This window comes from Trachemys scripta, chromosome 6, assembly GCF_013100865.1.
Source record: "Trachemys scripta elegans isolate TJP31775 chromosome 6, CAS_Tse_1.0, whole genome shotgun sequence".
Taxonomy (NCBI): domain Eukaryota; kingdom Metazoa; phylum Chordata; order Testudines; family Emydidae; genus Trachemys; species Trachemys scripta.
The window spans coordinates 65,431,712-65,447,426 of record NC_048303.1 but is presented as its reverse complement, the minus strand read 5'-3'; the positions used below and the strand labels follow the sequence as shown (position 1 = coordinate 65,447,426).

At 36.5% G+C, this 15,715-nt stretch overlaps 1 protein-coding gene across 1 annotated transcript in view; it reads right to left on the bottom strand.

Annotated features, from left to right (window-relative positions):
- Positions 1–15,715, bottom strand: part of MAN2A1 (mannosidase alpha class 2A member 1) — a 209,014-nt gene that overhangs the window by 68,830 nt on the left and 124,469 nt on the right. The window contains exon 13 of the mRNA XM_034773035.1: positions 1,783–1,948. Within this exon, the coding sequence (XP_034628926.1) occupies positions 1,783–1,948 (166 nt within the window). The remainder of the gene's footprint in view (positions 1–1,782; positions 1,949–15,715) is intronic.

Here is a 15,715-nt window from a genome sequence, read left to right as displayed (position 1 = left end):
TTTTTATTTACAGAATTTTTAACAATCCTAATTCTGAAGTACAGTATTTATGAATCAAAATCAATATGTCTACAATAACACATTAGTTTGGATTGTTGGGTTCAAGTCCTATAGCATACAAATTTTAGCCTTCCAGTTTAACATTCTTGTAAGTATAAAGTGTCCCTATTTTCTTAGGATTCAGCTGTACCTTTATATTGCATGTATCCTGCCAGTATGAGACCTTCTAAGAATATAACGACTAGTATCAACATTTCTTTCAATAACAAGTATTTTAAAAAAATTTAGTCTTAGTACACTAATATATCCATACATTACTATTAGTATATTTCTTTGTACGCCCTGTTAGGTATGAATTTGCTGTGTTGACTTCTCTGCTACAATCATTCCCCCATCCCCCCCTTTTTTTTCCCTACCAAGAAAGAGTAAGGGGAGTGTTTTTCTCTCTTCTGAACTTCTCATAACAGAAGTTATGATATTAAGGCTGTGTACTCCAAAAAACTGATTAATTAAAATGATAATCCAAGAGAGATTAACAATGGATTCTTAAAATGTACACCTTATGTTACTTTTTTTAAAAAAAAATGTGTTCTAATACTTTAGTTCAATAGTTCTGTGATACTCACTTTCACACAAAGTGTAAATGTTCACATCTCTCAACACTCCCTCCAACAGTGAGCATTGCATATTTTGGGGGGGAAAAAAACATTTTTTGTTTGTTGGAATGATAGTACTATCACCACCATTATAGACCTTTTTAAAAAAAAAAAAAAAAAAAAGAAGTCTTCATATCTGAGCCTCTCACTTAGTAAGAAAGGGACCCTTTTTCCTTGGCTTGAGTCTTTAATCCTCGCATAAGGAGGAGCTAAAGTCTATTTTTAATAGAAACAGTTTCCCTTAAGCAAAATACATTTAATAGTGTGGCCTGATACACTGCACACTATAAAAAACATAGCCTTCCAAAGAATGGGAATTTTCATTCCACTGCTCTGTGAAGTTCTAAGAGACTAAGATTTGAATCTGTGATATTGTTGTTATTTTGGGGTAAAAGAAAAATCCTTGTATGTGTAAGACTATTTATTAAAAAGGAAAAGTTACAAAAATCATTACTTGAAACACTTCAAAATTGGCCTCAGGCCTCTACTTGTAACCAGGGCATCGAATTCAAGTACATACAGCCCCTCAGAAATGCAGTGAAATGGCTATAACATCCCTGTGATGTCTAATTGCCATTTAAATTAATGGGGCTAAAGAAACGAAGTATTTAACACATGTACACAGCAGCTGCTATTCAAACAATTTTCAACAACTTTAAAACAAATATTTCAACATATCCACTTTTCTGACTCAAACATGGATAAACAGAAATGTAAACAAGATACAGAGATCAATGCACTTGTAGAAAAGTTAGGGGGAAAAATTCTAGTTAAACACATACACTCTAAGTTTCAACCCAAAGCAATTTTAAATGGATACCAAATAATAAATTCCTCAAAACGAGGCTCATTACTGAAACACTTAATCTAGTATTAAGCTTTGGTAATATCACAAAAAGTAATGAAGTTTAGAAAGTTGGTGCTACTGTATTTCTTAGGCCTAAATGAAGACCAAAATGATTTAATTATTCCTTCTCTCTCACGCACACAGAATCTTCTTTATAAAACTGATATGATTCATATATTTGAAGTCTAGTTCTCTTTATTTTCTTCCTTAATGTGAAGCTATAGTACATATCTAAGTGCAAATCAATATAACTTACACTTTTTATTTCGAGTGACATACCTGATATGCTTCATGTGATACTGTAGTTGTTCCATCCCATACTCCACTAATCTGGACCATAACAGGTTTCCCCGAAGGAGATAATACTTTAACTTTGGGTGAATTCACATAGATTGAAACCACGGAGAACCGCTCCTGTTCTGTAGGATTATAAACCAAAAGGTACCTGCAAAAATATTTTTGCCATATTATATTTATGAAAATATTTTTTTCTTTTCAAGTTATTGTATTATTTCACACTAATTATATAAGTGGAATAATTAAAACTATAATATGCGTGTGTGTGTATATACAATGAAAATATATGAAAACTGTAAACAGGAAAAACATGGACACCTTTCTTAATGCTATTCTTTCTCATAGGCTTTAGATAGAAAGACGTATCTTATGGTACTCACAAAAATTCTATATACGTTTAGAAAATGAGATCCTTAGGAATTTTGTTTAGCCAAATACAGTCTTAATGCAAAGATTGCCCTCAATGGAAATATTTTTTAAAAGACTGAATTATTGAACACCAAGAGTACATGTTTGTTCACTGTTCAATTCTGTTTATTTGTAAATTACGTAAAATAAGGAGGATAGCTTCCTATTGGGTTCAGTGTAAATGGCAAAAGAATCAAAAGGCAAAGATTTTAAAACATTTTAGTAAGGATTTGTTAAGACCTTCATTTTTTAAATAACTTTCAGCCTCAGCAGTAGGTTTGAGGGAGGGGAAAAACAGTGATAGGAAAAATAATAGCCTTTATTGAAATCTGATTATAACTAGATTGGATATACATTCTGGTTATAAAGAGATTGTATATATATTCTTTTCCCATATGATCATATGAATGCAGTTTAAAGTATCAATACTCATTTATGTCTTCAAAGTTACATGCTTAACTATTATCATAAATACTGCATGGAAATATTTCCAGGAACTTTGTATCTATTTGTAAAACATGTTTGTGTGTATGTAATCTTTCCACATAACATATTTATTATGAAAAGTGCAAAATACCATACATTGGATTGATAAACGTATTCACCAGAAAATACAGACCTGACAAGTTACAAGTTGACTGGCTACAAGCCCAAGTTATAAGAGTATTTCCTTGCTATATAGACATAGACAACATGGCATGTGAAGTTAAGTATATGGATTACTAAAATATCCAAGGCATGGTATAACAGCATAACTCCGATTATTTTCCTCAATATGTGATTGTGTGTGGGGGAAGGGGAAGAAGGAATAAGTTTAGAGTTACAGAATAAGAAGATGAAGGTAGTAATAACTGCTGGGCAAGTTCCTAAGCACAGGAGAGAGTTGGATGACAACAAGGAGTTGTGGTAAGCCAGAAAGATGAGGCAGAAAGGACAGCTGGGAAAAAGTGATGAACTAGAAAGGCAAGAAAGATGAGAAGAGAAGGAGTGAGAGGGAGCATGGAGAAGAACAGGAGCAACAGGGTAATCATAAATGGCCACTGGCCAGCTAGTCAGTTTACAACTTCTGGCTTTGCTAACTAGTTTAGAAAAAGTACAGCTTCATACCAGGCACCATGGAACATGCCACTTGCCAGCTGACAGTAGGGGAAAGATTAACTTAAGTAATAAAGTTTCAGAGACCAGCTGAAGAAGTCCCACTCAATAAATAAAGGGTTTCACCACTCTGGGTATATACTAACTTTTATTCCCAGACCGATGTTCCATAGGCAACATGGTTTTAAAGGTTAAGAATTTAGTATTAGCTTTATTAAATACTTGTTTTATATTTCACATTTAGATTCTCCTTTTGAATAGAAAGGTGGGAAACTAAAATCACAATTCAGAATGTAGACAATTCATTGGATGAAGCTACAGTTAATTATGGAAGAGTTAACTTAATGGGGAAAAGTTGTCTCAGAAGAAAAACACAATTACACCCATATATGTTGTATTTTCTTGTGCCAGGATGTTTAATATTTTTTCAAATTCTACTTCAGTAGAACTGAAGAATTTATTCTCAGTATATATGACATAATTAAGTTATGCACATACTACAACAGAGACTAATAATAATTGCATACCATTTTAGAATGCCATTTAACTCCAACCCTCAAATCACATACCCAGTATCATTAACTGCAAAAACAAAATTCTAGATTAATTACGAGACATCACATTTACACAGGACTTACTTCACCTATACAATATCATCATGCAGAATGACATCCACCAGTGTGGAACACAACTGCTGGGTATATCCTGCCTACATGAAACATGGAGGTAGTTTGGCACCATCTAAAGGTCTTATAATCTGAATTTAAAGGTAAAAACTTGTAATAACTACCTCCATTTAAGAAGCAATTCGCAGTTATCCTACTCTCATAATTCAGAGCACTTCTTTGTGGCACTGCATCAGGGTAAACTAAGTCATATCTCCTTGGGACTGTCACCTGATGTCCCAAGGAGAATTACCTCTGATCCCATTTTCCCTGGCAGCTTGGGACTCCAGAACCCTGCCTTGTTGAGCCAGACAAGTTAGCCTGCTCCAACACAGACCCAGGTCTGGTTCACGCCCCCCAAAGCTGCAGACTCTAACCAAAAACTGCTCAGCAAGTCACCTTCTCCAGCACCCAGACACCCAGTTCCCAATGGGATCAAAACCCCAAATAAATCCGTTTTACTCTGTATAAAGCTTATACGAGGTAAACTCAAACTGTCCACCCTCTATAACACTGACAGAGAGACATGCACAGCTGTTTGCTCCCCCAGGTATTAATCACTTACTCTGGGTTTACTAATAAATAAAAGTGATTTTAATAAGTACAAAAATAGGATTTAAGTAGTTTCAAGTAATAACAGACAGAACAAAGTAAATCACCAAGCAAAATAAAGTAAAAACACCCAAGTCTAAGCCTAATATATTAAGAAACTGTTTACAGGTAAAATCTCACCCTCAGAGATGTTCCAATAAGCTTCCATCACAGACTAGACTCCTTCCTAGTCTGGGTCCAATCCTTCCCCCTGGTGCAGTCCTTGTTAGTTCCAGCTCAGGTGGTAACTAGGGGCTCTCTCATGATTGGGAGCCCGCTTTGTTCTGTTCCACCCCCTTTTATAGCTTAGGCACAAGGCGGGAATCTTTTGTCTCTCTGGGTCCCCACCCCTCCTTCTAAATGGAAAAGTACCAGATTTAAGATGGATTCCCGAATCATGTGACCTGGTCACATGTCCGGTGAGACCTCATTCTTCATTACCCACGGGCTGGCCCACACGCACACAGGAAGGCCATTTACAGGTCATTGATTCTGAAGCACCCTTAATGGCTTTCACTTAATGGGCTTACATCAGTAATACAAATTTATATCTTATTTTCCTAACTTCAGACATAGAAATAATACATGCAAACAAATAGGATGAACACACTCAGTATATCATAAGCTTTGTAGTGATACCTTACAAGAGACCTTTCGCATTAAGCATATTCCAATTACATTATATTCACACTCATAAGCATATATCAATAAAACATTATGGAGTGCAACATGACAATATCTTCCTTCAAAAAATTAAAAATTCTCTCCTGTTTCGATTGGCCAGTAAGACCCTGAAGAAAAAAAGTCTGCAGTCAGAGCATTTTACCTCAGAAGTATCAGTGAGGTGTGGCCTAATCCACTGTTAATAAAGTCCTCTTAGAAACTCCTCTTCCATAGCAAGACAGTGCACTGTTTCTTGGATTTCCCCCTAGGTTTCCCCATTAGGTTCAATTAAAAAAAAATAAAGGTTCATGAAAAAAGATCTTGTCTCTTACTGGGAGTATGTACCATGCCTAGTAAATACAGGCTGTAATTTTGGTCTGGCCCTCTTAAGTATTCCTATAATACTAATAAATAAATAAATAAATAGATAATGAAGTGGTCATCATTAAAATCTTCAGCAGTACTGTTTGCAAGTAATTAACATTACCACAGTATTCCTTATAACAAGACCAACTACTATCATGAACATTGCAGTAATATTATTTATGCAAATATAAAGTTGTAGAGATTCTAATGTGATCACTATAATTATAATTACTTACATATATAGTGAAAATTTCAAAGTTGTTTTAAGACAGCTGACTCTTTTTTTCAAATAATACAATTTAACAATTGGTTAGACCAACTGTTAAATTAAATAAAAATTAAAGAGCGGGAAATTACTCACCTCTAAATCTGCTTCTTTAAAAAGAGACCTTCACGCAGGATTCTCACTCTTGTGTCTTGAGCTACCAACATGAAAGCAAAACTAACCTAGCTCAGAGGCTTTTTGGCCTTTACAGGAAATTGTAGCAGCAGGCATCATATAGATTTTTTGACACCCTGGCCAATGTACACCAACAACTGCCTCTACAACCTTCCAGTCAATTCCTGCTCCTAACACATAACCAACTGAAATGTCTCTTATATGAACAAAAAACAAAAATTTGTCAGGATAAAAATTACAATGTTCAACAGTACATCAATTCAAAAACATCCTCTAATTTGGTGTAGGATTGAGGAATGTGAATCCTGCATATGTTCAAAGAAGGAGAATTACAGTCAAGCAATTCTCCCTTCTTATAAATTCTTAGTATACTGTTGGGCTAAGTTCTTTAAGGAACATTGTAAAATAAAAACAAACAATAAAACATTGCATCAGGCAGTCATAAAAACATAGATCAATACCCAACAGGTAACAAGCTAACAAGAATCTATTTTTTCTATACAATGGAAAGAATGAGGCCTCCAAACAAACATGACTCGAACGCAGAGAGCTCTAGGATATATCCTCATAAAAAGAAACCTTTCAAAATTTTGGCCAGTTCAAGTAAGGATAATCTCAAAACAGGGGTCAGGAAAATGCAGACACCCCCTTCTTTAGAAGCAACTCTATGGAACAGAGAGAAGTAAGATTCTAAGTTGGAAGGCAAATACAAGAAATAGTTCCTTGAAAAAAAAATATGTAGTGAACACTGTCATAAAACCATGACAAACATTCTTGAGGCTTGCAAGAAGCTGCTTTGCCTCAGATAGCATGATCAAATGAGATCCAACTGCTGGCTAGCCAAGAAATGGCAATCAGAGATACAAGCCAATAGTCATTTAATCTATTGAGATTGTTGGCAAGAATGTTTACCAAAAGAAAAACAATCAGTTGAGAGGACCCTGAGATCTTTACTTCATTTCAAATAAAGCCACGTGGCCCATACTATGGCAAACTTGTGACGAACCACCTCACTGGAATGGGCAGGCACATATGGGAAGAATATTGACAAAATGATAGACTCATTAAGGTGTTATTCCATCACCAACTTGGAAAGGAATCTTGGATTAGCTTGCAGATCCACCTTGCTCCTGGAAAATATGCCATGTAGGGGCTGGAAAAAAATTTCGACTGCATTTGGAGATCTGATAAGCCATATACACTTTCATCATTAACTCACCAAGAACAGGCCACTGAAACCTCTGTATCTTCAATGCCATCTACCATAGGATTGCCATTTGCAGTCAAGCAGTTTACCTACGGTTCACTAAGATGTAGGACCATTAACACTGACTTGACAAATGATGTTCTGACTGCTCCTAGACGCTCAGCATCAAGACCAGCCATCCTACTGATACAGTCAACTCTCAGAGTCAGGCATCAACATTACTGAAAAGAGCACAACTCTTGCACAAGAATTCTGACAGATTTTGATGAAGGATCTTCCAGCTATGCACTGAGGATAAGACTGTGGCTGAGGCAGCCTTAAAAACAAACCTGATGAATCTAACTAGGTCTGAGATCATACACTGCCTTAGAAGTTCCCTGAATCTGTTTCCAAGTCCTGTCTTGTGCTTCAACAATGGCACAGTGAAAGGCAATTGGCTCTCAATCCAAGCCAGCTGTTGAGATTTCTTCTCAAGAACCAGAGCTAATTTACCACCAATTTGAGGCAGCATCAATGCCACCTCTTCAAGACACCTGAATTTATGATGCTGTCAGTGCACATTGCTTTGAGGCAACCTGGGGGGTTGGATCTGTATCAACAGTAAGTCCTGGTGCTCAGTGGAAGAGCTTAATTTGGGTTTTTGTTTCAGGGATTGATCCTTTGAAGCAATATAAGTCCGATACTGAACAGTCCCTGGAGTCCCTCTGGGGAGCTTCCAGGAGGAATTTCTTATTTCCCACAAAATGTGAGTACTCAATGACATTTCCAGACAGATCTGCTCAATTACAATGCAGCGGACACAGTCGTAATGCTCATCCATGACTAAAACTTTTCTACCACAGGCACATTGTTTGAAGCCGCTGAACTTATTTCCTGGAGATGCAGAAAGAAAACCTAAAAAAAGAAAGCATCAATGAAAGAGATGCATCCAAGAATCTAGAGTATGCACCAAAGCAACAAATAATCCTGTGCAGAAAGGAAAAAAAGAGATGACAGAAAAAGGGCCAATAAAGTGTGAACACAGAAAAAGCACTGAAAGAGCAGTGTACATACATATCTTAGTGACTTACTCTTCTTTATTATATTTCATTATAAACCCAGTTGTAATGGATCTTAGAGCAGCAAGTGCCTATGAGAGAGAAAATTATTGTATACCAGAAGAGAGCTATGAGTCTAGAGAAATCTAACTTCTAAGATTTGAAAAATAATTAGATTACATATAGATTTGTGGTGATCTTGGAAAACAGCATCTTAATCTGTACATCATGTTACACAGCAAACTAATGTGCTATAACTAGTTTATGAATATTTCTTCTGTAGTCTCAACATATTATAACTGGGACAAGGTTAAACATCCTTATTAAATGCTAGATGCTACAGTATGCTTTTCAGCTTGGAAAAGAGGAGACTAAGGGGGGATATGATAGAGGTATATAAAATCAAGAGTGATGTAGAGAAAGTGGATAAGGAAAAGTTATTTACTTGTTCCCATAATACAAGAACTAGGGGCCACCAAATGAAATTAATGGGCAGCAGGTTTAAAACAAATGAAAGGAAGTTCTTCTTCACACAGCGCACAGTCAACTTGTGGAACTCCTTGCCTGAGGAGGTTGTGGAGGCTAGGACTATAACAGCATTTAAAAGAGACCTGGATAAATTCATGGAGGTTAAGTCCGTTAATGGATATTAACCAGGAGGGGTAAGGAAGGGTGTCCCTAGCCTCTTTTTGTCAGAGGGTGTAGATGGATGGCAGGAGAGAGATCACTTGATCATTGCCTGTTGGGTTCACTCCCTCTGGGGCACCTGGCATTGACCACTGTCGGTAGACAGGATACTGGGCTAGATGGACCTTTGGTCTGACCCAGTACGGCCATTCTTATGTTCTTATGTGATGCATACAGGCCAAATAAATCAGTCAGCTTGCTGAGTGGCAGATGCTTATGGAGAAAATGTGGAGATAAGGAATTTTTACCATCTCATATAGAAATGCATTGCACAGAATATCCATTTGTCCACTCGAGGCCAGAAACTAGAATTTCCTGTGTGAAATGCCTTGCCCATTGTACAATAAAACAAATTTACATTCCAAGTTCACAGACAAACGTATTAATAAGAATCTATCATGGATAATATTAACTTTCAAGTCAAATATTTATCAAATAAACAATTCTTAGTCATTTAAATCCCAGTGCCACCTATGCAGATTTTTCAGGTCATGGCTGAATTCTAACTACAATGCAAAAGGTGTATGTGGATTTTTTTTTTTTTATTGCATTACAAGCTATACTGTACTTGTGACAAAGATGTGTGAAAAGTTCTCATACTATGTTTTCTTAAATAAAAATATGTGAGAAAGATAAGCCTACATAGGAAAACTGAACTCAATCATGATTTTTAAGAGTACGTAGATTTACTCAAAGTGCTAATCCAATGATTTACTCAGATTTTGTTCATCACAAATCCTGTTCAAAAATGAAATATTCATGGCTAATGAGTTCCAAAATATAAAGAAGTGACATTAACTACCTGTCTATGGAACAGATGAACAATTGCTTAGTCTTAAGAACAAGGGACTTTGTGTGCACGACTGAGTGTGAATGACTATTATTTTGCTTCAAACCTCTTGCTAGCTTTTTTCTGTGCCCTCCCCCAAAATTGGGAGTTGGAGTTAGAATTTTTATAGGATGGTTGGTATACTTCGTGATCAATAGAAGCTGACATTAACTTTGCCAATCAGTGGACTCGGAATGTCAAACCCGTGAAGCATCTTGAAGACTTTCCAGAATTGAAGGGAAGGATCTTTGTTTGCGTACATTGACCTAATCAAGCCCCACTGGATGATGCCAATGACTTTTAAAGGGAGAGTGCCCTTGTCTGATTCACCAAGAAACTCTTGAGGAGAATTACAAGGGATAGGAACCAATCAGACTATCATCTTCATAACCTGATGTATGAGAAGAAAGCAACTGCTTGCTTCTGGCTTTGGCTTCCAGATGCCACCATGCTCTGGACAAGAAGGCCTGTGTTTCCCTCACCCTTGCAGCTGGGCACCAAGCAGTAGAAATCCAGCAAGATGCAGCATTTAAGATCTGGCATTTAAGGCAAGTAACCTCTAGTCAGCCAGCATTAACCAACTGAGCTAAGAAATCCATTGACCAATCTTTTCAACCACATACTATCTTCTAGAAATTGAATGAAAAATACAAGAGTTGCATTCTGTTGAATATCATCCCTTTTGTTTTTGTTTTTCAATTTTTATTAGTAGAAGGATGTTTCTACTTCAGCATTCTAGCACTTTAAAAAAATCATCAGCAGGTGACTGGTGGTAAAAATGCATGCACACGTGTGAGTGCACATGCATGCAGGATCCATAGTCTGCACATAGGGAGTGGGTAGAAGTTGGGCACCCTTTCCACACTTATGCACACATGCACTCACACACACTTTCACTACCAGTCACCTACTGAAGGGTCTTTTCTTTTTTTAAATAAAATATGCACATCTGATGTTTTAGACAATGAGATTATTTAATGTAAGGCTGTTTTAGCTGTTTGAGAAGCTAAGTGCAAGTTCTGCTTTAATAAGGTATACCATATAGACCACGGCACCAGAGTCTATGATCCAAAGACCATAAATTCTCTGTTATAAAAACCAAATTACCACACAAGAAAAAAAATTACATCCATAAATAATAATTGGGATAACAAGAATTCAGTCTTCTTATTAGCATACACCTAACATGCTCAGGTGTCATGTGACCAGGATTCATCACCGAATTTGGTCCGCTGGTTGGTTCATTAGCTTTCCTGGCTTAGGCCACATACTGAAAGGGAGTGAGAGGTGAATGCTGATCCATTCCCCCCAAGAATTCAGAAGGACTCAAACTGAAGCAGGATGAAGCTGACATTTTGTGATTAAATTGATTTTTTTTAAAAATCAGTAAAGAAGGAGAAGAATGATTAATTGAGAAGTAGATCTAAATATTAAAGGTTAAGAAATAAAGTTGCCATTACCTCCAAAAGCGGTACTGGTTGTCAGAATTTTGTTTAATGTATAACAAGAGTGCTTAAAAACAGTGATTTTGTGGACAAGAGAATCTTTCATGGACATTTTAAATTTCACGCCATTCAAGCAAAGCACTTCCTAACAAGGTCTCAGATCATGCCCCTAGATCTGTGCACAGCAGGAAGTGGCGTTCAGTCACCTCCACATCAGTCTTCTCCCCCAGACTCCATAAGATCTGAGGTGTGTGTGTGTTGCATGGGTGGAGACTGGGCAGGCAACAGGCACACTGTTTCCCAATTAGCCTTATGGAGACTCTCTTGAGACAATACCACCACCTTGGGTAGTTCTCGCCAGAGCAAGCAACTGGCAGGAGGAATTCAACAGCACTGCACTATCAGGGAACAGAGCCAGTTAAGAGATACAGGACCTCTGAAGAGAGCCCTAACCTTCTGCTGATGCTATAGAATCTGCACAGATCCTCATAGATCTGCCAAGTTTGGAGGTGGATCCGATGGGCTTCTCTTAGGATGACAAATATGAGGACATCTCCATGAGGGAACAGTTTGAGACTTCCTCCCCTCAGAGTCCCCTCCCAAGACTTAATGATCAGGGCCAAGAAGAAGAGACATTTTCAAAGAGCGAACTATTCACTTTCGCATTTCAAAAATCCTGCTATTAGTGATTTGTTGAAAGAACAGAGATGCAGCATAGATTGAAAAATATAAATATCAGAGGAGAGTCTCATTTACTCACTTTAAAATAATTAACTATTTGCCTTTCAACACATGCCATGGAAACAAATAGATTTGGGCCATGTGACTCAACAATGTTATGTGACCTTACTTGAGCAATATCACTCTATACAAGCAAGATGACATTATAAGAAGAGATTTAGAAAATGTATTAGATATAACAAATTCTCATTCTTCTGTTGAGGCCTACCCTCCACATTAGTCAACTACTTCAGCCAATTATTAGATATGGAACACCCTCAAGAAAACAGCACTCACAGTGAACACAGACACAATGGCACAATAAATAAGAATGATAAATTTTCAGAGAAAATACAAAAAGCCAACACCAACCTAAGATAACACTTTCTATAAATGTTACGCATCTACTAGATATTCCAAATACAGGTATTTCCTGTGATTCAGATGCATTCCTAGTAGCATTTATATCCTATTCTAGAGCACAAAACTACTCTCTCATTAAGGATAAAAGGATTAAATCCAAAGGCACTATTTTAAATTTTTCTTTTACCACAAAGTTGTGAAGTGTTCTGAAGTCCAAGATGGGCTTGAAGCCCCCTGACTTTTTCAGGATCAGGAAGTACCTTCACTAAAATCCTTTCCTTGTTCCTCTTGTAGTGCAGGCTTTATTAATCTGTATTTAGAAGGGAAAAAAAATCTGGTTCAGAAGAACAGAAGATCTGAAATATGCCATATCACTTCAGTCTGTGCCCTGACAACCCTGGACTAACTACAATGTTGCTTTAAGCAACACGAGAAGAAAGGCTGAAGGAGAAGACCAGACACTGCAGCTAAGTAATAGTATACAGACATCCTGACATACTGAAAGGAAATATTCTCTACTTCCAAAAAAAGACTTAAAAATACATGCATATGGTCCACAAGGTTCCATTTTTCGTAACTCTTGGCTAGAATAGTTATTTTAATCAACGAAGAGCATTCTCTGCTTTGTGAAAACAGTTTACAGAAAGACATCTTTCAAGTTAAAGTAGTGGTACTGCAGTTCACAAGCCATTTCCATAATAAACCCAACGCAACTTATTTGTAATGGGTACCAAGAAGTTGTTCCTAAGAAGATGCAGCATTCCTCATTTTTGATATTATGGTCTTTGCCATGGCAAGAGAGAGATCATTTGTGAGTGTCAGAAAATGACACCTTCATAATGCAATGACTGCACTACTGTTGCAATCAGAAATAAGATAAGCTACAAAACTGTCAATCATAGAAGTGTAGGACTGCAAGGGACCTCAAGAAGTCATCAAGTCCAGCCCCCTGCAACGTGGCAGGACCAAGTTAACCCAGATCCTCCCTGACAGGTTTGTCCATCCAACCTGTTCTCAAAACCCTCCTATGATAAGAATTCCATAACCTCCCTTGGAAGTCTATTCCAGAGTTTAACTATCCTTATAGGTAGAAAGATATTCCTAATATTTAACCTAAACCTCCCTTGCTGCAGATTAAGCTGGTTACCTTCTTGTCCTACCTTCAGTGGAACACCATTCTCTTTATAATAGCCCTTAACATATTTGAAGACTTATTAGGTCTCCCCTCAGTTTTCTTTTGTCAAGATTAAACATGCCCCATTTTTTAAATCTGTCCTCATAGGTCAGGTTTTCAAAATCTTTCTTCAATTTTGTTGCTCTCTTCCGGACTCCCTCCAATTTGTCCACATCTCCTCCTAACATGTGTGGCCCTGAACTGGATATATAGTACTCAAGCTGAGGCCTCATCAGTGCTAAGTACAGCAGGACAATTACCTCCTGTATCTTATATACAACACTCCTGTTAATACACCCCAGAATGACATTACCCGTTTCCACCCCTTCATAACATTGTTGACTCATGTTCAATTTGTGTTTCACTATAATCCCCAAATCCATTCAGCAGTACCATGACCTAGCCAGTTATTCCCAATTGTGGAGCTTTGCATTCTATTTTTCCTTTCCAAGGAGGTATTTTGCACTTGTCTTTATTGAATTTCATTTTGTTGAATTCAGACCAATTCTCCAATTTATCAAGGTCGTTTTGAATTCAAAACACTACATAGAAAATCTTAAATTTCAATTCAATTGTGAAAAGTTGCAAAGTTAAACCATTTAAAACAATGCATAAACTAGTTTCTACAGTGTAATTTTGAAATTGTAACCACAGCAGAAAGTCTATTGAAAGAAACTAAGCAAATTAAGTATTCAGAACAGACTATCACTACTTCATCAAAAATAATAAGAAACCAATAACTAGAGGACAAGGATAATTATATACAACCATTTCATGTAATAATGGTTTATGATAAAGGTTTGAAAACTTTCAGAATGTATTACAGTACTTGTACTCAGAAGCAAAGGGATGCACAGTCAAAATTGGATATTCATAGAGAAATACGTTAATTTCTTAGAACACTTTGGAGTGCAATGAATCACTAAAGAAGAGATACATTTTCCTGTGGAAAAACCAATATCAACTCTGTTTCTCAACAATGAGCCAAAAGCAAGTCTTCATAATGATTATCTTTCTTGTCTTTATAGGTCAAATACATAATTTTCTTCTGTTTTCTGATTTTTAATTTTGGTTGGTTTCAACAAACAAGACTGCCCCCTCACAATGAAATGCACACACATACTCTGATCTTATTTATCACTTAGTTTTCAGTATTCCAAATAAACTGTTAATAAAATACCAGTTACTTATGCAAATTACACAGAACCAACATGGAAGTCATGGGGTAGAGTTTATTAAAAAAATAGCAGATATGTTCATACAGTAAAAAATACTTTTCTTATCTAAGACTTTAAAAAAAACAAACACTGAAGACAGCCACCTTTGGTTTTGTTCATTTTCAACTACGATTTCTGAGAGAGCTTTTGGTGTAAGAAAAAAAAAAAAAGCCCAATTTCACTTATGTGCTTGATGATAAACTATCAAAATCAATACTCAACATGAGCTGTTCATCAATTTCAATGGTATATGAAGTAGCTAAGTTGATTATATCAGAGAAATTAAAAATGCAACTATTTAATCACGATAATTATGCTCACAAAATTCCATGATTATCTTAATCCCTAAAATATTTGAACTATTCTGATGTGATGAAGTGATCATTCAGTCCAAACCTATAACTAAATTGTCATAAAAATGCAAATACTTTCTTTTGAAACACATACTTCTAACGGTCCCTCTCTCTCGCTTGTCTGAGGATAAAATAAAAGCAATAAAAGTCAGTGAGAAGTTCTACTTTAAAACAGCTGGCAGAATATAACCCTTTTTGCAAATGTTACTGCAATTTTATCCAAAGAAAAACTCCAGCAATATTTCTATCAAAATTCAATTCCAAACCAGTTTGTTATGCTAAGGAAGAAAATTATAATATTTTAATTATAAAATTAGTTTGCAAAAAAATATTTGCAAACTCATAGATGACAGGTGAGGTCCCAGAAGACTGGAGAAGGGCTAATGTAGTGCCCATCTTTAAAAGAGAGAGAAAAAAAGGAGGAGCCGGGGAACTATAGACCAGCCAGCCTGACTTTGATACCAGGAAGTTATTAGAGCAATGTATAAAACATTCAATTTGGAATACCTGGAGGATGAAGGGGTAAACACTAGCAACCAGCATGGATTTATCATGAACAAATCATGCCAAACCAGCTTGATTTCCTTCTTTGACAGGGTAACTAGTTTGGTGCATAGGGGGAATGCAATGGACATAATATACCTGGACTTCAACAAGGTTTCTGACATAGTCCCACATGACATTCTAATAAGTAA